The sequence below is a fragment of the Hemitrygon akajei genome, chromosome 10 (genome assembly GCF_048418815.1).
Source record: "Hemitrygon akajei chromosome 10, sHemAka1.3, whole genome shotgun sequence".
Taxonomy (NCBI): domain Eukaryota; kingdom Metazoa; phylum Chordata; class Chondrichthyes; order Myliobatiformes; family Dasyatidae; genus Hemitrygon; species Hemitrygon akajei.
In genome coordinates, this window is record NC_133133.1 from 2,050,293 (window position 1) to 2,076,417 (window position 26,125).

The 26,125-nt window shown below is 42.4% G+C and overlaps 1 protein-coding gene and 1 non-coding gene across 2 annotated transcripts; both read right to left on the minus strand.

The window, feature by feature from the left end:
- Positions 1-2,293: 2,293 nt before the first annotated feature.
- On the minus strand, positions 2,294-8,026 carry rbmx (RNA binding motif protein X-linked). Its single transcript, XM_073057748.1, is given in 11 exon segments — positions 2,294-2,971; positions 3,552-3,640; positions 3,716-3,780; positions 3,782-3,845; positions 4,793-4,904; positions 4,987-5,077; positions 5,079-5,105; positions 6,320-6,520; positions 7,258-7,364; positions 7,909-7,954; positions 7,956-8,026. Coding segments are annotated over 11 exon segments (1,173 nt in total). The 5' UTR covers positions 8,019-8,026; the 3' UTR covers positions 2,294-2,663.
- Positions 4,245-4,316, minus strand: LOC140735051 (small nucleolar RNA SNORD61). The gene has a single exon (XR_012100671.1). It is a non-coding gene; the product is annotated as a small nucleolar RNA SNORD61 (small nucleolar RNA).
- Positions 8,027-26,125: the final 18,099 nt, after the last annotated feature.

The window sequence follows — 26,125 nt, forward strand, 5'->3', positions numbered from 1 at the left end:
AAAGGGGGAGTGGAGCACCAGGGGAAGATGGAGAACAGGCAAGGAGTTATTGTGAGAGGGAAAGAGTGAAAAAAAATATAGGGTTGGGGTAAGAAGGGGAGAGGGGGCATTAACAAAAGTTACGAGAAATTAATGTTCATGCTATCAGGTTGGAGGCTACCCAGACAGAATATAAAGTGCTGTTCCTCCAACCCGAGTGTGGCTTCATCTTGCCAGCAGAGACGGCCATGGATAGACATAACAGAATGGGAATGGGACATGGAATTAAAATTTGGGGCCACTCCCAGTGTCCTCAGGCAGACAAGAGCGTAGGTGTTCAGCAAAACAGTATCTCCAAGTGAGGCAATACTTCACCTGAGTCTGCTAGTGTGATACACTGTGTCTGGTGCTCCTGGTGTGGCCTTCTATATATTGGTGAGACCCGACGCAGACTGGAAGACCGTTTCGCTGAACACCTACACTCTGTACATCCTCCCCACTGAATGCATAGGTTTTCTCCGGGTGCTCAGGTTTCCTCCCACAGTCCAAAGACATATCAGGTACATTAATTGGCTGCTGCAAATTGCCCTATGATTAGGATCGGGTTAATCAGGATTGTGGAGTTGCTTGGGCAGCATGGCTTGAAGGGCTGGAGGAACTAATTTGCTGTGTGGTGTATTTGATTTATAATCCAAAATATGGAAGGACTAAATATTGTGGAAACTGGGTGAGCCAAGAAGGGTAAAAAAGTACAAGTCTAACTGCATTTTATAGAGATACTGAAGATCAGAGACAAGGAAAGGAAAACTGTTCCCATGAGATCCTGGAATTAAGAATTTGGCAAGTGGCCCAAATGCAACCGGAGATAGGGTCAACAATGTACTATCAGGGTCAGGTGAACATCAAATAATTTACAGGGACCACTGGACTCCTCAAGATGAACGGGCTCCTTCCACGCTGACACTATTAAATCATCCAGTATTGGGATATGGTATCACGTGGCAGAACATGTCACGTTAGAAAGACAGGTTCATAGGACCTATATTTCCTTTATGCCAACAGCAAGTAATTGCCATCAGGTGAATGTAGTCCTTCCATATTTTGGATTACAAATCAAATTCACCACACAGCAAATTAGTTGGCTAAAATACACAAAATAATCTCTATCTGAATAAGGAAATTAGTGTACCTGGATAAACGATCTTCCATTTGATTCAGCTCAGGATATAATCATCCAACAGGTGGACAGTTCCTCATCAAAAACGATTTTCTATATCCTCATCCTGTAAGAAAATACATGCTAAAGCTTATACTGTTTTAAACCTAACTCAATATTTGTATTTCATCATTGTTACTAAAAATATTGAGTTTTAAATCATTCAAAGCACAATTTACTTTTTCCTTTGGCCTTCCAGTCAGTCCACTGATGCTGCTGAGGGTTCAAAAGTTGTCCAAAGTGCTTCAGAAAAATTGCTTTGCAGGTTTGGTTTTGCGTTATGTATAGAATTCCATTTCATTTAAATCGAACAGAAGGATGACAATATTTGGTGGTTTCCTTATGTAACCAGGATTCACTTAGCAGGCAACTTATAATGGTTTGTTGATTACCTACGTAATTCCATTTTGTTTTAATTGAACATGGAGTTATAATTGGTGAGCGAAGTACTTCCTTATGCAACCATGGGTTTCACTTAGTAGGTTAACATAAAAAGGTTTGCGTTGCTTACCAGAGTTGCTCTTTTCACATTTAATTGGCTCTTTGATTCGGTTGAGTATGTCCTAGATTCAACTGCCTTTCCTAAGTCTCCAGCTTTTGAACAGTAACAGGCTTTTGCAGGATGACTTTGTAAATCTTGATGCCAAATTCTTAAAATTACAGCAAATTCCTTTTAAAGTGAGATACTACACTTGCAGAAAATGGAGTCATAAAAGTGCTTAAATGACATTTGGGAAATTTTAAGATTTGTATCCACTTTAAGCCAGAACTTAACAACAAATCACTTTTAAAGATACTCACTGGTGATGATTTGTAATTTTTTTAACCAGCTTGCTTCAGAGTCAGCTGTGGCTGGAGCTTTTGAGGTTGAATGTTGATCTGTAACTGGAGGAGACTGAAATACAACTGGCATATTTTGAAAATTGCAAGGTTTCATCGGGCAGTTATGAACGTTCATCGGCATTGCTTGTTGTTAGTTGAATTCAGTTGTCTGGGCACTTTTTCCTTCCCATTTTGAAAAACAACTAAAATATTTTCTTTGCATTACCTCCCCCTCACCCCCACCCCACCAAAGGAGTTTGGTTAAACAACATAACATTGTTCACTGAAAATTTTTGATTTTTATTTCACAATAGCACTGGTGCAACAAAGCAAGATCTAGTTCTATATATCCATATGCAAGTATGGAAAAGCCACAGACAGTAGCACCAATATAACATTAACTTTTTTTTTTCCAAGTTTAACCAGTTTCTGCACCGTTCCCACTAGAAAGTACAAACTGACTTTTTTTTTTAAAAAACAAAAAATAACTAACAATAAACAGCAAACCGAATTAAATTCTCAAAATCTGCTTGCATGGAAAGCACTTGACAGTCCTTTCACCTCAAATTGTTTGTTGTGTTTCAGTAAGGAAAAACAGCATTAAGAGAGCAAGGGCTTTTTGGTCCAACTTATATTAAGTTCAGTTTTAGTATCTGCTTCGGCCACTGCCCCTGTCAGAGCGATTTCCTCCGCGCCCTGATCCACGATTTCCTCCGCGGCTTGAGCTGCTGTATGAATCGCGTGGAGGATAGCCTCTTTCCATTGGAACACCTGGGCCTCTATCTTGCCTACCAACACGATCATTGCGGCTACTCGAGTAAGTATCACTTCTGCTGTAGTTATCACGGCCTCCACCATATCCATCCCTTGAGCTGTTGCTGTAGTCATCGTAACGGCCACCTCCACTGTAAGATGGTGGCGGCCCTCGTGCAGGTGGAGCGCCTCGTGAGTTACCTGCAGGGTCAATGGTCAGGTCATATGGAAACGTTTGAAATATTCCTTACATTTTATAAGATTTACTCACTTACTGCAGCTTTGTTGAAATCTGCATTTTTAAAAACTTGTTTGCACTTGCGGCATTTGATAAGATGCAGCATTGAGATGTTCCCATCATTGGGGGATCATTTGAGCAAAGTAGTGAAGTTTTAAATGTAAGACTTAACTCATTTTGGTAGGTCTCACATTGTCATCCTTCCAGCAACAGTTGGGGAGGTTATGCAGAAATATTTCCAGCCTTTAGGTTTACGTATGCACAGTAACTCATTTTATTTCACTACAAGTTGAATATGCATTTTCTTAAATGACTAGGCCTTTTGTTTGACGGATATTGCTCAGCAGCAAGTTTGTGCTTTATTTTGAAGTTCATTTGTTTTGCTGTGGATTTTATCACTGTAAAAATAAACTGCTTGAAATTCAAGACATATGAATGACAAACAAACCCTCAAGTCCAAAAAAAAAATGTATGCCTTGTCCAAAATAGAATGAGAATGTCTGCATCAACATGAACACTGACACTAATCAATTGCCATCTTACCATAGCCATCATAAGAGTCTCTGTAGGAGCCACCACTTGGACGATCATAATAGTCACGTGCCTCACGTCCACCATATCCATCGCGATCACTGGAAATGAAATTATTCATCATGAAGATACTTGAATCAGATGTTGACAACACAGGGCACAAAATGCAGTCGTACCTATAGCCTCGCGATCCATAATCATCACGGCCACCTGAATGGGAATATTCACGGGAACTATACGAATCCCCTTGGTGGTGGACCATAATCTCTTGCATCTCTAGAGCTCGGGTAATCTCTGTTAGAGTAACTGCAACGGTACAAAATGAGAAGTTTGCTAACGTGTGCAATACAAATCAGAATCTAGAATAAGGCACAGACAACTTTGTCAAAAGACAGTTGAAAACAGCACCAGTTACAAATAGCCACAAAATAATGGCTAAAAGTTCTAGCAAGCCATCACCACATGATAGGCTGAGAATTATGAGCGTCATTATAAACAACCACCTAAACACTGGAGTGAAGTCAAAAAAACTTGACAAGGAAAATAACGTTTAAACACACTATTAATTGCAGATTTCAGTAAATCTAAACTTCATAAATAAATCATCCCAACTACTGCATCTGTGTGGCTGCACATAGTGATCATCCATTAAGACATTGAAAACTTGAAAAGCCTGAGATGTATCTCATGAAAACGACTGATGAAAAGCTCAGAACTTCTTAGAGGAAATGGAGTAACATCATTTCTCAGTATCAATATTAGAGAAGTCATCATTGCTTGAGACTAGACAATGCAGATGCCAAGCGTGTATCCACAAGTATCCTTTCAGATGCAGTTATTCTTTGCACAGCTATCACTCAATAATCTCAGTTTAAAAGCAAACCTAACTATCTCACTGTAACCATGCAAATATTTTCCATTCAGACTCATAGGTATAATTGAACAATACTGACTGTGCATTTCATCCCCATCTATGTCCATCACCCTTTGAATCATCTAAATAGGAACATGGCTTCTATCTAATCTACACCCATGAGATTAAATAGGTCTGCCACAACTTTTGCGTAAGTATGTATCTCTTGGAATCATGTTAGTAAATCACTAGTGCAATGTTGAGATTTTACATCACAACCAAGAGCTGGAGATTGTGCCCCAACCCAAGATCTTAAAGGCTCATGATTCCTTTTGCCTCTTAATCCTCCACCTGGTAGCCTTATTGCTAAATACTTCCCCAGATCAAAATAAGATTATACTTGTCTCTGTAGTAGTAATCTTCTCTGGGAATATAATCATCTCTTCTGGATGGCATAATTTCTCTGCGGGATGGAGGTGAACCATAACTGTCTCTTTCACGTGAGGGAGGTCCTAGGAACAAAATTCACAGTAACTCAAATATTCAACCTGAACAAAGCAGAAGAATTTATATATTAATGAATATTGTTCTTACCTCTTGATCCACTTCCTCTTCCTCCCATCCCTCCAGTTCGCAATGGTCCTGAAGGAGGAAGCCTTTTTGGTGGGGGTCCATTGGCACGGGCCAGGGGGACCTCGTTTCAATGGTGGCCCCTCTGGAGGTCACTAAAAACAAAACCAATCATTAATGAACACATTTGATCATATACATTTTACCAACTAGGCTGGTGTGTTAAATTCAGATAGTTATGCTGTGCTGTACTTTGTAGAGCATGTCTAACCACATTTCAGAAAATGTATTGAAAAACTGTAATGTACACAAGACTAATTAAGGTGAAGGTGTAAGGTGAAACTGCACCTGAAGACAAAAATAACTTCCTTCGAATATAATTTGCTGCCATATTTCTAAATCATACAACAGATGCAGAAAATGTGAAATACCATATGCTGGAGGGACTGGATTAGGCCAGCATCAGTTATCTCCACCATGTCTAGTTTCTAATTCACAACTCATCGCTTGAAATTAGTTTGGTTTAAAATTTTGTACAAACCCGGTCCCCTGAAGGAAAAGTACAGACAGCAAGGTTCCAGGCATAACTACGAACTAAAAAGGTGCAAACCACCACAGTTCTGCTTAAGAGCACTTCACCAACAAGCTGCAAATGCATCTAAAGTAGTTTCATTCCTATTTTCACAACTCAGCTTAACAAAATGCATCCATCTACAATGCAGGCTCAATATTATACAAAGGATCACACATCATATGGCTGATTGTTGTAATCATACAGTTATCTTATTGGAGGCTGTATTATTAAACATACCATTACGAGCATTTGTAAAGCTCCAGGGAAACTATTTAACAAGTAGCAGATGCTTGTCCTTTTACTGCAATTCTAAGGGATCAGGCTCATGCACGCGAATACCTGACATTTAGCATGGATCAACATTGTTCAGGATTAAGAAACAGCGAAATCAAAAAGTCTAAACAAACCACTTGAATCCAAATTCTGTAAGACAATGAATGTGAACTTGATATCTAGGCCCATTTGAAATTACTAAAATTCCTACTCTGTTGTGTGCTCTTCCATTAAAAGCTGACTGAATTTCAGAGTCACGAGAAAATCTGCAGATGCTGGAAAATCCAAGCAACTCACACAAAGCGTTGGAGGAACCAGTCAGCTGATGAAGACTCTTGTTCCAAAATGTCAATTGGTTACTCTTTTCCACATTTCCACAGATGCTGTTTGGCTTGTTGGGTTCATCCTGCCTCGTGTGTGTTGCCCGAATTTGAGACAGGTTCACTCCTGAAACCCTGCTGGGTTGCAACTGTCCAGACAGATTGTAATAGTTTACTCTTGCCAGTTTACTCTTGTATTTTTATCTTTCTTTTCCAACCACCTACCTTTTTGAGGTGGACCTCTTATTCCTCCACTACCTCCTCTTCCACCTCGAATTCCCCTAGGAGGACCACGACTTCTTGGGGGGTGGGGGGTGGGTCCACGTCGTCCACTATTTTCAAATGCTGGTTTAGTAGCCTGTTCTACCTTAATGGGTTTTCCATCCAAAGACTTTTAAAAAAAAATTGAGTGATAAAAATGTCAGTCGTGTACTCAGGAGTGAATTCAACTTAAACGGCATGACTGGAGATACAAACCACAAATTACATTGAAGCCAAGTAGATCCATTCTTTCTGCTTTTGAATTATGAAGGGTCTTAAATGGATCCAAGACTATTTTAAATCTTACATAACAAATAATTTTACTTTCAAAACCAGTGTTAGTAAACAGCACGCCTTCAACCAATGGAACTTTTATTTTACTTGTCAAAAGACCTTCATAATCAATAGCTATACCTGACAAACAGCATTTGGAAATTCATTACAACATACTTTGAGAGCAGCCTTAGTTACAATTCATAGAAACTTCAGTGGGTCAAATTTTTTATGTTTCTCAGCACCCTAAGATTCACAAATTTCACCCATTTTGGAAAATTTAGAATGTAACAACACAGCATGTAGCTGTAGTGGTCAATGGCTTCTTCAATATTGACCTAAATCACCACAAGCACGCAGTGGATAAAGACATCAAATGAACGCCAATTAACATGTTTTACATAAGTCTATTTACTGTGCCAGAGATGGGTCATGGGCTAACTAGAAAAATATTCTACACTCAGGAGTGCATGCACACACACATTTCAGACTTCCAATTCTTTACCAGTACCACTGATAGTTGAATTAAGTTTTTTCCCCAAAAAGACAACTATACACAGCACTGAAGTATTGTTCTATGGTATAACACCTCACCTTTCCATTCATATCCCTGGCTGCATCCCTCGCATCTCCTGGACTTTCGAAAGTAATAAAAGCAAAACCCCTTGATTTGTTTGTTTCACGATCCTTCATTAGAAGAACTGAAAGGGGAAATACAAGTTTAGTAACCAGAGCATGACCAAATATAAACTTCAACCATAGCAATTAAGACAAATCAATTCCCAACATGAGCAGCACTGAAATCTATTTGCAACGTCCAAACAAGCTCATTACTGATACTGAGTACTGTTCCTACCTGTATATTCCACTGACTTACAAAGGAAGACAAAGGAGTGAAACAGAGCAGGAGGTGATAGGGTGAGCTAATGAGGGGTGAAGGCTGACAATCAGATTGAACGTGGTGTGTCGGGTAAAGGCTGTGACAGATTCTGGGGGGGGGGGGGGGGGGGGGGGGAAGGAGGAGAGAAGATAAACAGGAATCTTCTACTAAGTAAGAATCTACTAAGTGATGATCAAAACCCTAAGTAGGGATAAGGAAGAGCAGATGAAACAAAATGATTGAATGGCAAATATCTGCTATACACACTTACTCTAACTTCTTGACACCAGCCTGGATACCATGCAAAACTTGCCAGAGAACCCTTAGCTTCTCTTGACCAAGTAAGAGAAATGACCATAAGTTACCTTCAACTATTCTTCCATATTTGCCAAACACTGCTTCAAGTGCCTTTCTCATTTGTTTCAGTGTTAAGGCCACCGACGAAGAGTTTTCCAGGACGGTCTGCTTCCACCATCTTGGTAACTGCCTAAAAAAATATCAAGGATCAGCCTTTATTTGCCACATAAATCTACATTTATTAGGAATTTGCTGTAATGTGTTGACGTGACATGCAACAAAAAACAAAAAGAGTTACACAAAAACAATTTAGAGGTTAAAGTAAGGATATGGAATAAAATCAGCACAAGTACCAGTATGTATTTACAATGTAAACAGCATTGTAAAAAGTGGTTTAAAGTACACTGCTATGACTCAGGTAATAGAGGGGGTGGGCTAACTAGAGAATGGGGAAAGACTCATAGCACTTCCTAGCACCTTTTGGGAAAGGCATCTTGCATGCTGAATACTGTTCAAAAATGGTACGGCAAGAACTAGAAGTGCAAGTGCAAGGCTGGAGTGACTGTTACTGTGCTGTAGTGTTCTATGACACCATGACACTAAATTTCCCCACTTCAATGTACTGGACACATACAAGTCTTACAAGTGATGGCAGACTGCAGCCAGTATGAACAGCCAGAAGGGTTTTCGTAAATTGTGAGATGAAGCTCTCTACGACGGCCCTGTAGAATCAATGTATATATTTCACTGTTTTATTTTTGTATGAATACAATGACACATCAACTGAAAGCAGCAAAATGTAGTAATTCAACACTAACCAAACAAACCTAAATTCAATGAAAAGACTGTATCAAAAGACAGCATGTATCAAAATAAGCTATTTAAATATTAATTCCCTGCTATGTCAAAGAACAAGGGAATAATTTATCCCTTCAGAACTTTCAGTAATAATACGAGTCATCAAGAATGGGTTCCACTTTTAAATATGATCTAAAGTTATTAGACCACAAGAATTCCTGAGATCTTTAATGAATAATGAAAATACTTTTGATAACATTGACTATTTTAAGTCAATGAAGGTTCTCAGTCATCCAGGTCATTGTATATCAAGCAGTATTAAATGAAGACAACTGGACTTCACTGTATTATAAGTGAAGAAAATTCTTGGACAAGTGGCGAAACGTCTTCTAGACAGAGCAAGTCCAGTTGCCTTGATTTACCGCTGCTTGATACTATTTAAACAAATTGTATAACTGTTAGTGGTCTAGCCACTAGGAATAAAAATGATATGCATAAAAGCTGTATTCGCTAAATACCCAATAAAGACTGATTACCAACACAAAAGACTCCACAAATTCTGTAAAAGAATAGAGATGACTTTTCCAGTCGAGACCCTTGACCGTAAGACAGAGCAGAATTAGGCCATTCAGCCGATTGAGATTGATTCCTATGCAATCATGGCTGATTTAGTAGCCTTCTCGACCTCGTTCTCCTGCCTTCGCCCTGTAATCTTTGACACCCTTATTTATCAAGAATCTATAATTCGGCCTCCACAGCCGTCATGTGGCAATGAATTCAACAGATTCACCACCCTCTGGCTAAAGAAATTCCTCATCCGTTCTAAATGAACGTCCCTCTAATTTGAGTCTGTGCCCTCTGGTCCTAGACGCACCCACTATAGCAACACACTATGTCTAGAGCAGTCTAGAATCGCTGGCTTTTGTTCACTCATGGCAAAGATGTGAAAGGAATAAATCATTGCAAGATTGAATCGAAAGGCTGACTGGCCACTAGACACTGCTAACTGATATTGATAGCACTATTATGGGCACAAATTGATATAAGTTGCCTGAGTAACATGACAGGTGCACGCGTGATAGAGTGAAGTTGCTGCTTGGCACACACCCCTCCTGAAGATTCATTTTCCCTACTTCCCCTTCCCCCTCCGGCAAACAAAGCGGCAAAGAGATAGCCGGACAGTATTCCTATCCACCAACAGGAATCCCCATTCCCTCCCGAATAGCATTCCTCACATTACATTTACGTCGTGGGCCATATCAGGGAACCCGCCAACGCTCCGCCATACGCCAGGGCACTTAGCGCAGGGTTCGCGAACATTCCAACACCGTTTTCGCCCCGCTCCTCCCCCGCCCCCTCGGGTACAGACAGTGGCAGTTAAATGAAGGGGCGCGGACAGCGCCATCCACTCCCGCCACAAAATGGCGGCGCTCTCCTCTGCCGTTGGCGCCGCGCTCGGCGAGACCGTGCCCACCAGAGACCGGCAATGAGCGGCCGCTGTGAAACCACTCCGATACAGCAAAGCAGAAGAATGCAAGGTGACCCAGCAGCGGACCCACACTCAGCTACTAGTCCCCTCACACTCAAGCCCTACCCTCACAACATGGCGGACAGCCCCTCCCCCACACACACCACTCGCAATTATGGCCTACCATCAAAATGCCCCACCGTGTCTGCAATCACGCTTCCTCTCACCCCATCGGAAGCAACTCACCTTTAACGACAATTTTGTCACTTCAAAGCAATCAGAGAAGCGCACGAAACCCACTCCTCCTACGACACAAAAGCAAATGGGCGCCGGTGAGCAGAACCGCTTTTATAGACGCGCTGCGCCACTAGAGTGAGGCTGAAAGTCCCGGATGTCAGGGGCGGGGCCACTTTACCCGTCCACTAGCTTGGCACAGTGGTTGGCCAACTTCACAGCAATCAGACTGTGGTCCCGCCCTTCTATTGTCCTTTGAATGTACATAGTACAGGCAGCATGCACATGTTAATAACTGGATGGTAGTGATCTGCAAGATACAGCAGACTACACGTGTTAGAATCAGGAAATGATTAACTTGTTCAGATAGAATCCGAAACTTTGAATATCCCCGTGCATTGCTGATGCTGTTTGACTCTCCAACAATTAATTTTTAATATGCAAACGAGTGGGAAACTATTCAACACGCCACAACAAATCCAAGGTCAAACCAACCTTTGTAGAAGAATCATGGTAAAGAGACAATAATTCTATTTGAACAAATTTAGAGATTGAGTCTTTAATTGTCATTCATATTATTAGATTAGAAAGTTTTTGACAACAGAACATTTGGCGCAACATAGTGTGTTGAAATAACATGAGCTTAGATTTTAAAGTCTTGGGTACTACATGCAACTACATAACTAGGTAGTTTGTCCACAACTGGCTATTAAAAGAAATGCTTCCTTATGTTAGACTGAAATTGGAAATCTCCCTTTAACCATCTCCACCTATGGCCCCACATCCTTGTTGATGGATTAATTTTGAAGTAGCAGCTGGCATCCACCTTACTTATACCCTTATTGATTTTGAACACTTCCATCATGTCTCCTACCTAGGCTAAGAAGGTTTAATTCTTTCAGTCTTTCTTCATAGCTCATACCCTGCAGACCTAGAATGAGTTTCGTCACTCTTCTCTCAATTCTCTCCAGTGCCTTCACATCTCTCACAAAATATTGAGATCAACATTGTACACAGAACTCAACGTGTGGCTTCACAATTACATTATACAGCTTAAGGAAAACATCTCTAGACTTGAACTCCACTGAGCGAATTATATAGCCTAACATTCTATTTGCCTTCCTAATCACTTCTGGGCATTGTCTAGATGTTGATAGTGATGAGTCTATCCGGATGCCCAAATGCTTCTCAGAAAGTGCACTTTCTAAATCAAAAACCCCCTCCTCCCATTGTACATTGTGAATCACAAGTATTTGAAAGAATGCTTATTGCTTCTTAGGCAGTTTCATTTGTCGGTACTAATGCAAAGGTGGGAACCATTGCCTTTTCCAACAATGAGATTTCAGGTGGCCCAGAGGTATGGGTACTTTGCGCATTTCTGCTGCCCCTTAAGCAGCTGTGTGCTTCACATAGCTTAGTCTTGATTTTTGTGATACCATCTTAAATTCTTCTTCCTTACAATGTCATTCCAGAAGTTCAGTAACTTTAAATTCCTCAGCTTTAGAGGATTTGTCCTGGGACTATTACACAAGTGTCATTTCAAAGAAGGCACGCTAAAGTTTCTACTTTCTTAAAAGTTGGCACAGATTTGGCAAATTATCTAAAACGTTGACAAACTTCTATAAATGCACAGTGTGGTTGCGTCACAGGCTGATATGGGAAAACCAATGACTAGCAATGGGAAAGCCTACAAAAGGTGGTGGACACAGCCAGCTCATCACAGGAAGAGTCATCCCCACCACTGAGCACATCACAAGCAAGCAGCATCCATCATCAAGAAACCCACCATCCAGGCCATGCTCACTTCTCACTACTACCATTGGGAAGGAGGGAGAGATACCACACAACCAGGTTCTATTACCCTGGCACCATCTAGCTCTTGATCCAGCATAGATAACTTCACTCACTGCAACACTGAGCTGGTTCCACAAACCGATTGTGGACTTCAGAAAGGGTAAGGCAAAAGGCCAAAGCCGGCATTGTTTCCTGAAAGGAAAATCCTCCCTGACAAACCTACTGCAATTCTTCCAGGAAATTATAAGCAGGGTAAACAAAGGATATGCAGTAGACATGGTGTACTTGGATTTTCAGAAGGCCTTTGACAAGGTGCCGCACATGAGGCTACTTAGCAAGATAAGAGCCCATGGAATTGCAGGGAAGTTACTAGTATGGGTGCAGCATTGGTTGGTCAGCAGAAAACAGAGAGTGGGAAGAAAGGGATCCTATTCTGGCTGGCTGCCGGTTACCAGTGGAGTTCCACAAGGGTCGGTGTTAGGACTGCTGCTTTTTATGATGTATGTCAATGATTCGGACTATGATATTCATGGATTTGTAGCTAAATTTGCCAATGATACAAAGATAGTAGGAGGAGCGGGTAGAGTTGAGGAAACAGAGACCCTGCAGAGAGACTTAGATACTTTAGGGGAATGGCAAAGAAGTGGCAAATGAAATACAATGTTGGAAAGTGTATAGTCATGCACTTCAGTGGAAGAAATTAATGGGCAGACTATTATTTCGATGAGGAAAGAATTCAAAATGCAGAGATGCAAAGGGACTTGGGAGTCCTTGTTCAAGATACCCTAAAGGTTAACCTCCAGGTTGAGTCAGTTTTGAAGAAGGTGAATGTAATGTTGGCATTCATTTCTAGAGGTACAGAATGTAAGAGCACGGATGTGATGTTGAGGCTCTATAAGGCACTCGTGAGACCACACTTGGAGTATTGTGTGCAGTTCTGGGCTCCTTATTTTAGAAAGGATGTACTGACATTGGAGACGGTTCAGAGAAGATTCACAAGAATGATTCCAGGAATGAAAAGGCTACTGTATGAGGAACGTCTGGCAGCTCTTGGGCTGTATTCCCTGGAGTTCAGGAGAATGAGGGGGATCTCATAGAAACATTCCGAATGTTAAAAGGCATGAACAGATTAGATATGGCAAAGTTATTTCCCATGGTAGGGGATCCCAGGACAAGAAGGCACAACTTCAGGATTGAAGGACATCCTTTTAGAACTAGGATGCGGAGAAATTACTTTAGTCAGAGGGTGGTGAATCTGAGGAATTTGTTGCCACAAGCAGCTGTGGAGGCTAAGTCATCAGAGATAGATAGATTCTTAATTAGTCAGGATATCAAAGGGTATGGGGTGAAAGCAGGGGAGTGGGGATAACTGGAAGAATTGGATCAACGCATGATTGAATGGCAGAGCAGATTTGGGCCAAATAGCCTACTTCTGCTCCTATATTTTATGGTCTTATGGACGCAAACCAGTCCTCTTAGAGGGATCAGAAGTGGAGAGAATGAGCAATTTCAAGTTCCTCGGTGTTGCTATCTCTCAGGATTTAACCTGATCCCAACATATTGATGCAGCTATAAAAAAGGCAAGACAGTGGCTATATTTCATTAGGAGTTTGAGGAGATATGGTTTGTCACTTAAAACATTCAAAAACTTCCAGAGATGTACCTTATGTACCGTAAAGAGCATTCTGACAGGCTGCATCACTGTCTAGTATGGGGTGGGGGGGGGGGAGGTTGACTGCACAGGATCGAAAGAAGGTACAGAAAGTTGTAAAATTAATCAGCTCCATCATAGGTTCTAGCCTCCTAAGTATTCAAGACATCTTCAAAGAGCGATGCCTCAGAAGGTGGCATCCATTATTAAGGACCCCCATCACCCAGGACATGCTCTCTTCTCATTACTACCATCAGGAAGAAGGTACAGAAGCCTGAAGGCATACACTTAGTCATTCAGAAACAGCTTCTTCCCCTCTGCTATCCAATTTCTAAATAGACATTCAACACTACCTCACTTTTCTTTTATTATTTCTGTTTTCGCCCTACTATTTTTAACTATGTTTTTAAACTATTTTAACTACAGGCATAAATGGCAGACAAATCAATATGAAGAGAAGTTTGGTGGCACTTCTGTGACTGTGCTTTGAAGTGACAAAATTGTCATTCAGTCCGACTGTCTCCCGACAGGGTGAGAGAGAGCGTGATTGCAGAGAGAAAGAGCTTCGCACAGTTTGGGGAGAAGAGTTTTTTTTAAAAAAAGGAGAGTTTCGAGGAGACTACATTGGGATGAAGGAGAATTTGACTAGTGTAGACAGAGAACATAAGCTATATGGTGGGAGGTTGAAGAACAGTGGAAGACTTTCAAAGAGATTTTTCATGGTGCGCAACGAAAGTATATTTCAGTTAAAAGCAAGGACAGTAAGTGTGGGGAGAGCCAACCTTGGATAACCAAGAAAATAAAAAAAGGCATCAAAATGCTCATGCATACAGTCACCAAGAGTAGTGGGAAACTGGAAGATTGGGAAAACTTTAAAAAGCAAGAAAGAACCAAAAAATGAGCAATAAAGAAAGGGAGGCTAGATTATGAAAATAAACTAACACAAAATATAAAAATGGATAATAAAAGTTTTTATAATTATATAAAGCGAAAAAGGGTGGCTAAAGTGAACGTGGGTCCCTTGGAGGATAAGAAGGGGAAATTGATATTGAGTAATGAGGAAATGGCAAAGGCTTTGAATGACTATTTTATGTCAGGTCTTCACGGTGGAGGACACATCTAACATGCCAAAGAAAGACGTTATGGATGCGATGGGAGGTGAGGACCTTGATTCAATAACTATCACTAAAGAGGTAGTGCTGAGCAAACTTATAACATATAACCATATAACAATTACAGCACGGAAACAGGCCATCTCGGCCTTTCTAGTCTGTGCCGAACCCTTACTCTCACCTAGTCCTACTGACCTGCACTCAGCCCATAACCCTCCATTCCTTTCCTGTCCATGTACCTATCCAATTTCTTTTTAAATGACCTGCCTCTACCACTTCTACTGGAAGCTCATTCTCTGAGTAAAGAAATTCCCCCTCATGTTACCCTTAAACTTTTGCCCCTTAACTCTCAACTCATGTCCTCTTGTTTGAATCTCCCCTACTCTCAGTGGAAAAAGCCTGTCCACGTCAACTCTATCTATTCCGCTCATAATTTTAAATACCTCTATCAAGTCCTCCCTCAACCTTCTATGCTCCAAAGAATAAAGACCTAACTTGTTCAACTTTTCTCTGTAACTTAGGTGCAGAAACCCAGGTAACATTCTAGTAAATCTCCTCTGTACTCTCTCTATTTTGTTGACATCTTTCCTATAATTTGGTGACCAGAACTGTACACAATACTCCAAATTCAGCCTTACCAATGCCTTGTACAATTTTAACATTACATCCCAACTCCTATACTCAATGTTCTAAAAGCTTTCTTCACCACCCTGTCCACATGAGATTCCACCTTCAGGGAACTATGCACCATTATTCCTAGGTCACTCTGTTCTACTGCATTCCTCAATGCCCTACCATTTACCATGTATATCCAATTTTGATTAGTCCTACCAAAATGTAGCACCTCACACTTATCAGCATTAAACTCCATCTGCCATCTTTCAGCCCACTCTTCTAACTGGCCTAAATCTCTTTGCAAACTTTGAAAACCTATTTCATTATCCACAACGTCACCTATCTTAGTATCATTTGCAGACTTACTAATCCAATTTGCCACCCCATCATCCAGATCATTAATGTATGTGGGCTTGAAGATAGATATATCCCCTGGTCCTGATGGAATGCAACCCAGAGTACTGAAAGAAATGGCAGAAGTTATAGTAGAGGCTTTAATGTTAATTTACCAGCATTCTCTGGACTATGGGCAGGTCCCAGGGGATTGGACGATGATGAGTGTCACACCACTGTTCAAGACAGGATGTAGGCAAAAGTCAGGTAACTATAGACCAGTTATATCTGTAGTTGGGAAAAATGTTTGAAGCTATCATTAAAGAAAAAATAGTGAGGCATCTGGAAAGAAATGGATCCATCAGGCAGACACAGCATGGATTCAGCAAAGGCAGGTCCTGTTTGACAAACTTACTGGAGTTCTTTGAGCGTATAATCAGCGCAGTGGATAGAGGGGAACAGATGGACGGTATTTACTTGGATTTCCAGAAGGTGTTCGATAAGGTGCCACTTAAAAGACTTATCCATAGAGTTAGGGGTGATGTATTAGCATGGATAGAGGATTGGTTAACTAATGGAAAGTGGAGAGTTGGGATACATGGCTGTTACTCTGGTTGGCAATCAATGGTGAGTGGTGTGCCGGAGGGGTCGGTGCTGGGCCCGCAACTGTTCACAATATACATTAACGATCTGGAAGAGGGGACCGAGTGTAGTGTATCGAAGTTTGCTCATGATACTGTTACGAACTCTGTAACTGAGTCACTTACCAGCAAAGATAGATATGTCTGCTGAAGTCTGATGGTACTATTTTTAAACGTTTTTATTTATAAAGGGGCACAAAAGTAAGGTTAATACAAACATTCAGCTAATATAAGTCATCACTACTCAATCTACAGCACAGGTATAGTAATAATCAATCAGAAATAAGCTCTATCGTTGTCTAGGGGATAATACTGAGTCCAATTGAAATATAAAGAATCACTCAGAAGTCTGCAGGCTTTTCCCTTTTGGGAACCGCTGGGGTTTCACGTTGTGGAGAGAGAGAGATGGTTGAGAAAGGATAAACACTTGCCCGTTGTCTTTACGGAGCAAATCCTTGGAATCAGGGGAGCAGGCTTCCCCGTTGTTAGTTAAAAGCGGTCTTCCGTTGGTTCCAGCCACAGATTCAAAATTCGGAATCTAACGCACGTGGCTTCCTTCAAAATGGCTTCCTGCTCCCACGGGAATCGGTATCGTGCTTCCTTGGTGTCTCCTTGGTGCGTCTGAGGGTTGTCCCCCCCTCAGACCCTCCTTTATACTTCTTCACGGGATCGCAGGTGTCAATCAGGTTGCAGGTGATGCGATCTCTCTCTCAACCAGCCCACTTTGCCCGAGGGCTTTTCACGTGGTCTCCATGAGACAATAGTCAATGTCGCCTTTTTTTTTCATCCCTATGGAAACGCGAACTTCCGCACGTCTCTCTCTTGGGTCATTGACCCCCCCCCCCTTTACTAGGGCTCTTGCGATTCTCACAAGGGAGGGGGCTGGGATCATAACAATACTAAATTGAGTGGAAAAGCAAATTGTGTAGAAGATACAGAGAGTCTGCAGAGAGATATAGATAGGTTAAGTGAGCGGGCAAGGGTCTGACAGATGTAGTACAATGTTGGTAAATACGAGGTCATCCACTTTGGAAGGAAAAAAATGAAAGAGCAGATTATTATTTCAATGGTAAAAAATTGCAGCACGCTGCTGAGCAGAGGAACTTGGGTGTGCTTGTGCATGTATCACAAAAGATTGGTTTGCAGGTGCAACAGGCTATCAAGAAGCAAATGAAATGTTGGATTTCATTGCTAGAGGGATTGAATTTAAGAGCAGGAAAGTTATGCTGCAACTGTACAGGGTGCTTGTGAGGCTGCAGCTGGAATACTGTGTGCGGTTCTGGTGCAGAGGAGGTTCACTAGGTTGATTCCAGAGATGAGGGGGTTAGACTATGAGAAAGATTGAGTTGCCTGGGACTGTACTCGTTGGAATTCAGAAGAATGAGAAGAGATCTTATAGAAACAGATAAAATTATGAAAGGGATAGATAAGATAGAGGCAGAAAAGTTGTTTGCACTGGTAGGTGAGACAAAATCGGGGACATAGCCTCAAGATTCGGGGGAGTAGATTTAGGACAGAGATAAGGAGGAACTGCTTTTCCCACAGAGTGGTGAATCTATGGAATTCTCTGCCCAATGAAGCTGTGGAAGCTACCTTGGTAAATATATTTAAGACAAGGTAGGTTAGACTTTTGCATAGCAGGGAAATTAAGGGTTATGGTGAAAAGGCAGGTAGGTGGAGATAAGTCCGTGGCCAGATCAACCATGATCTTTTTGAATGGTGGAGTAGGCTCGTCAGGCCAGATGGCCTACTCCTGCTCCTATTTCTTATGAACTGTAGTATACACGTAGTTACTGCAAACACGAGGAAATCTGCAGATGCTGGAAATTCAAGCAACACATACAAAATGCTGGTGGAACGCAGCAGGTCAGGCAGCATCTATATAGATGCAGCCTGGCCTGCTGCGTTCCATCAGCATTTTATTTAGTTACTGCAATTTATTTATGCATTTATTTTTTATAAATATCATATATTGCATTGTATTGCTACTGCTAAGTTAACAAACTTCACAACATATGCTGGTGATATTAAACCTGATTCTGAGTTATGGACTCACCTTGAAGGACTCTATAATTCATGTATTATTTATTTATTTGTTTGTTTGTATTTGCTGTTTTTACTCAAATGTCAGCAAGATCAAGGAGTTGATTATTGACTTAAGGAGGAGGAAACCAGAGGTCCCTGAGCCAGTCCTCATTGGAGAATTAGAGGTGAAGAGGGTCAGCAACTTTATATTCTTCAGTGTTATTATTTTGGAGGACCTGTCCTGGGCCCAGCACATAAGTGCAATTATGAAGCAAGCACAGCAGCACCTCTAGTTTCTTAGGAGTTTGCAAAGATTCAGCACGGCATCTAAAACTTTGACAAACTTCTGTAGATGTTTGGCAGAGAATATATTGACTGGCTGCATCACAGCCTGGTTTGGACAAACTGATGCCCTTAACTGGAAAATCCTACAAAAAGAAATGGATTTGGCCCAGACCATCACTGGTAAAGTCCTCCCCTCTACTGAGCACATCTACATGAAACACTATAGCAGGAAAGCAACATTCATCATCAGGGACCCCTACCACCCAGGACATGCTCGCTTCTCAATGCTGTCATCAGGAAGGAGGTACAGGAACCTCAGGACTCACACCACCAGGTTCGGGAACAGTTATTACCCCTCAGCCATCAGAGTCTTGAACCAAAGGGATAACTTCAGTCAACTTCACTTCATCATTCAAATGTTCCCATAACCTATGGACTCACTTTCAAGAATTCTTCATCTCACGTTAGACCATAAAACAGAGGAGCAGAATTAGTCTATTCAGCCCATTGAATCTGCTCTATTATTCCATCATGGCTGTTCCTGGATCCCACTCAACCCCATACACCTGCCTTCTCACCATATCCTTTGATGCAACTTTCCCATGGACTTGGCCTCCATCACAGTCTGTAGCAGAGTATTCCACAGATTCGCTACTCTCCAGCTAAAAAAAAATCCTCCTTAGCTCTGTTTGAAAAGGTCGCCCCTCAATTTTGCAACTGCATCCTCCAGTTGTGGATATCCCCACCATCGGAAACATCCTCTCCACACCCACCCTATCTAGTCCTTTCAATGATCTGTAGGTTGCAATGAAACACCCATGCATACTTCTAAATTCCATTGAGTACAGGCCCAAAGCTGCCAAACGCTCCTCATATGATAACCCTCATGAATCTCCTCTGGACTCTCTCCAATAACAGCACATCCTTTCTGAGATTTGGGGCCCAAAACTGTTGACAGTACTCCAAGTGCTGCCTGACTAGTATCTTATAAAGCCTCAGCATTACCTCCTTGCTTTTTTTTTATTCTATCCCCCTTGAAATAAATGCCAACATTGCATTTTCCTTCTTTGCCACAGACTCAACCCATAAGTTAACCTTCTGGGAGTCTTGCACAAGGACTCCTAAGTGATGCACCACCAATAACTCATGGAGACGTGAGGCGAGATATAGGCTTTTATTGGCTGGAAGAAAGAACAAGCAGCAAGTGACCACCACACTACATCCTGGAGACTGAGGCCGGGGCTGCGTCTCCAATCGCCTTTATACCGGGGTCTGTGGGAGGAGCCACAGGAGCAGTCAGCGGGGGGGGGCGTGTCCAGACAGGTATATGTAGTTCACCACACTAAGTCCCTCTGTACTTCTGGTGTTTGAACCTTCTCCCCATTTAGATAATAGTCCGCACTATTGTTCCCTTTACCAAAATGCATTATCATACATTTCCCAACACTATTTTCCATCTGCCACTTTTTTGCCCATTCTTCCAATTTGTCTAAGTCCTGCTGCAAATGCATCGCTTCCTCAGCACTACCTACCCCTCCACTTATCTGTGTATCATCTGTACACTTTGCCACAAAGCCATCAATTCCATTATCCAAATCAATGACAAAAAATATGAAAAGCAGCATTCCCAATACTGAACTGAGGAACACCACTAGTCAGTGGCAGCCAACCAGAAAAGGCCCCTTTTATTCCTACCTGCTGCCTCCGGCCTGTCAGCCATTCCTCTGTCCATGCCAGTATCTTTCCTGTAATGCCATAGGATTTCATTTTGATAGGCAGCCACATGTGTGGCACCTGATCAAATGCCTTCTGAAAGAGCGCAACCCCACCTCCCTTATCTTTTTGCGTATCCTCTGTATTACCTGATGTCCTTGGATATTTAATTACCAATCCTTTCCACCCTGCAACTACGTATCTGTTGTGGCCACTGAATCATACCCCTTTGTACGATTTGTGCCACAAGTTGTCTGACCTAGTTTTGAATGCTACAGGCATTCAGATAAAGTGCCCTTACACTCATTGTGCTTTTAAAATATTGTAATCTTTTACTCTTTTGCACTTGACTTTTCTTTACTCTTAATTTTTGGGCCCCATATTTCAGAAAAGACGTGTTGTCATTGGAGAGAGTCCAGAGGAGGCTCACAAGAATAATTCTGGGAATTAAGTGGTTAGCATATGAGGAACATTTGGCAGCTTTGGACCTGTACTCACTGGAATTTAGAAGAATGTGGGGAGATCTCATTGAAATCTACTGAATGTTGAAAGGACTAGACAGGGTGGATGTTGAGAGGATGTTTCCTATGGTCAGGGTATCCAGACTAGAGGGCAGAGCCTCAAAATTGAGGGTCGACCTTTTAGAGCAGAGGTAAGGATGATTTTTTAGCCAGAGAGTAGTGAATCTGTGGAATAGTCTGCCACAGACTGTGGTGGAGGCCAAGTCCATGGGTGTATTTAAGGTGGAAGTTGTTAGTTTCTTGATTCTTCATGTCAGCATGAAGGCAGCTGTCTGGGGTTGAATGTGATTTGGGATCAGCCAGGATGGAATGGCAGAGAAGACTCAATGGGCTGAACAGCCGAATTCTGTTCCCATGTCTTATTGTCTTATCTGCTACAATTCCCAATCCTATGTGTCAATCCATCATGGTCTCTTGTGCCAAGAAAGGGCCACCCTTAGGAGCATCACCTTATATTCTGCCTGGGTACCCTCCAACCTGATGGTATTAATATTGATTTCTCCTTTCGGTAAACAAAATTTCCCCCCCCAACCCCCCCACCTTTCCTCTCTCCCCCACTCTGACCTTTTACTTCCTCTCACTTGCCTATTACTTCTCCCTTTCTCTGATTGTCCACTCTCCTCTCCTATTGGATTCTTTGTTCTCCAGCCCTTGACCTTTCCCACTCACCTGGCTTCACCCATCACCTTCCTATTTTCCCTCCCCTATCATTTAATTCAGGCATTCCCCCCCCCTTCCCTCTCAGTTCTGAAGGGTCTCAGCCCAAAATGTTAACTGTTTATTCATTTCCATGTATGCTGCCTGACCAACTGAGTTCCTCCAGGGTTTTGTGAGAGTTGCTCTGGATTTCTAGCATCTGTAGATTTTCTTGTGTTTGTGATTTGTCTCCTTCAGTCTGCTCTGCTGATTGTCCACATCATTTCCCTGACAATTTCCCAGGTGCTTTGATTCCCCCAATGTACAGAAAATTCAGTCAGTCACTTGAATCTCCACTGTCCTCTGGAAAAGAGAACTCCAAAGACTCACTCTAGTGTGAAGGAAGAAATTGCTCTTCATTTTCAGTCCTATTCCTTATTCAGAAACTGTCCCCTCTGGTGATAAGACTATTCAGGCAGGCCCACATCCTCTTTTCATCTAACTCCTTATTAAGTCTCAATGAGATCAGTTCTCTTCTTCTAAATTCCAGATACCCAGCAGACTAAACCCCCCCCCCCACCATGTGAAGGACCTGCTGCATAAAGATGTTACAGATTTGAAGTGATTTGCCATCTGAGTAATCAATGTAATAAGCATATCATCTGATAGGTAGGAAGACAAAAATTGCATCATGATACCATAGATGTGGTCTCATCAAGGCCCTATATGATTGTAACCACAGGACATTCTCCAGATATAACACACAAAAAGAGCTGGAGGAACTCAGCAGGTCAAACAGCATCTATGGAAATAAATAAACGGTTTACATTTTGGGCCCAAACAAGAGAAAATCTGGAGATGTTGGAAATCCAAGCAAGACACACAAAATGCTGCAGGAATACAGCAAGCCAGGCAGCCTGATGAAGGACGAAACATTGACTGTTTACTCTTTTCCATTGATGCTGCCTGGCCTGCTGAGTTCTTCCAGCATTTTGTGTGTGTGTTGCTGACATTTAGGGCTGAGACCTTTCATCGGGACTGGAAAGGAATTGGGCAGAACTCAGAACATGGGCTGTGTGTCCAGAGACCTGAGCCTTTTTGGGGCCAACTCTCTGGGCTCAGAGCTTGGAAAGAGTGACACAACAGACTTTTAACATCATAAATCAGCCAGTTGTTTGTTATGCCTACCCTCTTGCTGTGAAACGGGGACACCTCTTTTTCCCTTATTAGGGAGAGAGAGAGCCTATGGTTTGTCAAATTACTGAGTGAACAAGTAGTCCTGGGGGTACTGCAAGACTGTGTCTTTATTGATGCTTTGCTGCACGTTTGAATGCTTGATGGGGGGGGTGCGCCAATGCTTTTTGCTGGTGGGTGGGGAGGGGGTCATTGCCTTACTGCTGCTTGTGCCTGGGAGGGGGGAGCTGGGGGGCTTTTTGGGGTTCTAACGGTTAACTCTCATACATTCTTTGGGGCACTCCTGTGTTTTTGTGGAAATCTGCGAAGAAAAAGAATTTCAGGATATATATGTTGTATACATTTCTCTGACATTAAATGTACCTGTTGAAACCTATTGAATATGAACATGGGGGTAGGGGGAGGAATACAAGCTAGAAGGTGACAGGTGAGGCTAAGTGAGGGGGGTAGGTAGGTGAGTTGATGGGGGAGGGCGATGAAGTGAGAAGCTCAGAGGGGATAGTTGGAAGAGGTTAAGTGCTGAAGAAGAAGGAATCTAATGAGAGGACAATGGACCATGGAAGAAAGGAAAGGATAAGGAGAACCAGTGAGAGGTGATGGGCATGTGAGAAGAGAAGGGGTGACAGGATAAAGAGGATGGGGAATAGAAAAATAGAGGAAAGAGGTGGAGAAATTACAGGAAGTTAGAGAGATTGATGTTCAAGCCATCAGATTGGAAGCTACCCAGACAGAATGCAAGGTGTTGCTCTGCCAACCTGATTTTTCCCTCATCATGACAGTAGAGGAGGCCATGGACAGAGATGTCAGAATGGGAATAGGAAGTCAAAATGAAATTCGATTGAAGTTTAAAACCCATACACCCATGTATTCAAAATTCTCTTTCTGTAAAAGCCAACATTTGCTTGTTGAATTTGCATATCACCTTTTAATGACTTGTGTAGGACACAGAGATCTCTGAACATTAATATTGCCCAACATCTTTCTATCTATAATTTTATACTTCCCTTCATTGTACTCTATTTGCTAAGCTCATGTTTCTCACAGCTTGTCTGCATCTCTTTGAAGGCTCTTTGAACGAGATTCCATATGGTACTGTCTCCCAGGTGCCAAGGTCCGGTACGTCACGGATCAAGTCCTCAGCATTCTTAAGGGGGGAGGGTGAACAGCCAGAGGTCATGGTCTATATAGGTACTATGACATGGGTAGGAAGAGTGATGAGGTTCTGCATAGGAAGTTTAGAGAGTTAGGTGCTAAGATATAGGGTAGGACATCCAGGGTTGTGATCTCAGCATTGCTATCCATGCCACGTGCTTGTGAGGCCAGAATTAGGAAGATTATAGAACTTAACACGCTGCTAAGGAGTTGGTGTAGGAGGAGGGGCATAAGATTTTTGGATCATTGTGATATTTTCCAGGGAAGGAGGAACCTGTACAGAAGGTATGCTTTGCACCTGAACTGGAGGGGGACTAATATCCCAGCAGGAAAGTTTGTTAATGCTGTATGGTGGAGTTTAAACTAGAGTTGCAGGAGGATGGGAACCAGAATGCCAGAACAGTTAGTGGGGAGATTATGTAAGCAGATGTTGTTAAGACCTCAGACAAAATCAGGAAACAAAAGGTTGAGCATGGTGTAACTAGTGTGCTGGACTGCCTATATTTCAATGTAAAAAGTAGCGTGGGCAAGGCGAATGAGCTCAGGGCACGGATCAGCACCTGAAATTATGATATTGTAGCCATTACTGAGACTTGGTTGCATGAGGGGCAGAACTGGCAGCTCAATATTTCGGGGTTCTGTTGTTTTAGATGTGACAGAGCAAGAGGGATTGAAGGTGGAGGGTTGGTGTTACTAGTCAGGGAAAATGACACAGCAGTGGTCGATCAGGACTGACTGGAGAACTTGACTAGTGAAGTGTTATGGGTGGAACTGGGAAATAAGAAAGGTTGATCATGTTAATGGGGCTATATTACAGACTGCCTAATGGTCTTGGGATTTAGAGAAATATTTCTTTTAAGAAATTGCAGTCTGTTGCAAGAAATATAAGGTTGTTATAGTAAACAAGAGAAAATATGCAGACACAAAATGCTGGTGGAACACAGCAGGCCAGGCAGCATCGATAGGGAGAAGCGCTGTCGACGTTTCGGGCCGAGACCCTTCGTCAGGACTAACCGAAAGGAAAGATAGTAAGAGATTTGAAAGTAGTGGGGGGAGGGGGAAATGCGAAATGATAGGAGAAGACCGGAGGGGGTGGGATGAAGCTAAGAGCTGGAAAGGTGATTGGCGAAAGTGATACAGAGCTGGAGAAGGGAAAGGATCATGGGACGGGAGGCCTCAGGAGAAAGAAAGGAGGGGGGGGGGGAGCACCAGAGGGAGATGGAGAACAGACAAACAACTAAATATGTCAGGGATGGGGTAAGAAGGGGAGGAGGGGAATTAACGGAAGTTAGAGAAGTCAGTGTTCATGCCATCAGTTTGGAGGCTACCCAGCCGGTATATAAGGTGTTGTTCCTCCAACCTGAGTTTGGAGTCATTTTGACAATAGAGGAGGCCATGGATAGACATATCAGAATGGGAATGGGATGTGGAATTAAAATGTGTGGCCACTGGGAGATCCTGCTTTTTCTGGCAGACTGAGCGAAGGTGTTCCATGAAACGGTCTCCCAGTCTGCGTCGGGTCTCACCAATATATGAAAGGCCACACCGGGAGCACTGGACGCAGTATACCACACCAGCCGACTCACAGGTGAAGTGTCGCCTCACCTGAAAGGACTGTCTGGGGCCCTGAATGGTGGTGAGGGAGGAAGTGTAAGGGCAGGTGTAGCACTTGTTCCGTTTACAAGGATAAGATCAGGAGGGAGATCGGTGGGAAGGGATGGGGGGGACGAGTGGACAAGGGAGTCACGTAGGGAGCGATCCCTGTGAAAAGCAGAAAGGGGGGGGGAGGGAAAAATGTGTTTGGTAGTCCAACGGGATCCCACTAACTGATTAAGGATAGTCAGCATGGCTTCATGTGTGGTAGGTTATGTCTTACCAATCTTATAGAGGTTTTTGAGGAAATTACCAGGAGAGTGGATGAAGGCAAGGAATGGATGTTGTCTACATGGACTTTACTGCTGCCCTGGGCATAGAATTCCACACATTCACCACTCTCTGGGAAAAACAGTTTCTCCTCATCTCTGTCCTAAATCTTTTCCCCTGAATCTTGAGGCAATGTCCCCTAGTTCTAGTCTCATCTACCAATGGAAACAACTTTCCTATTTTTATCTTA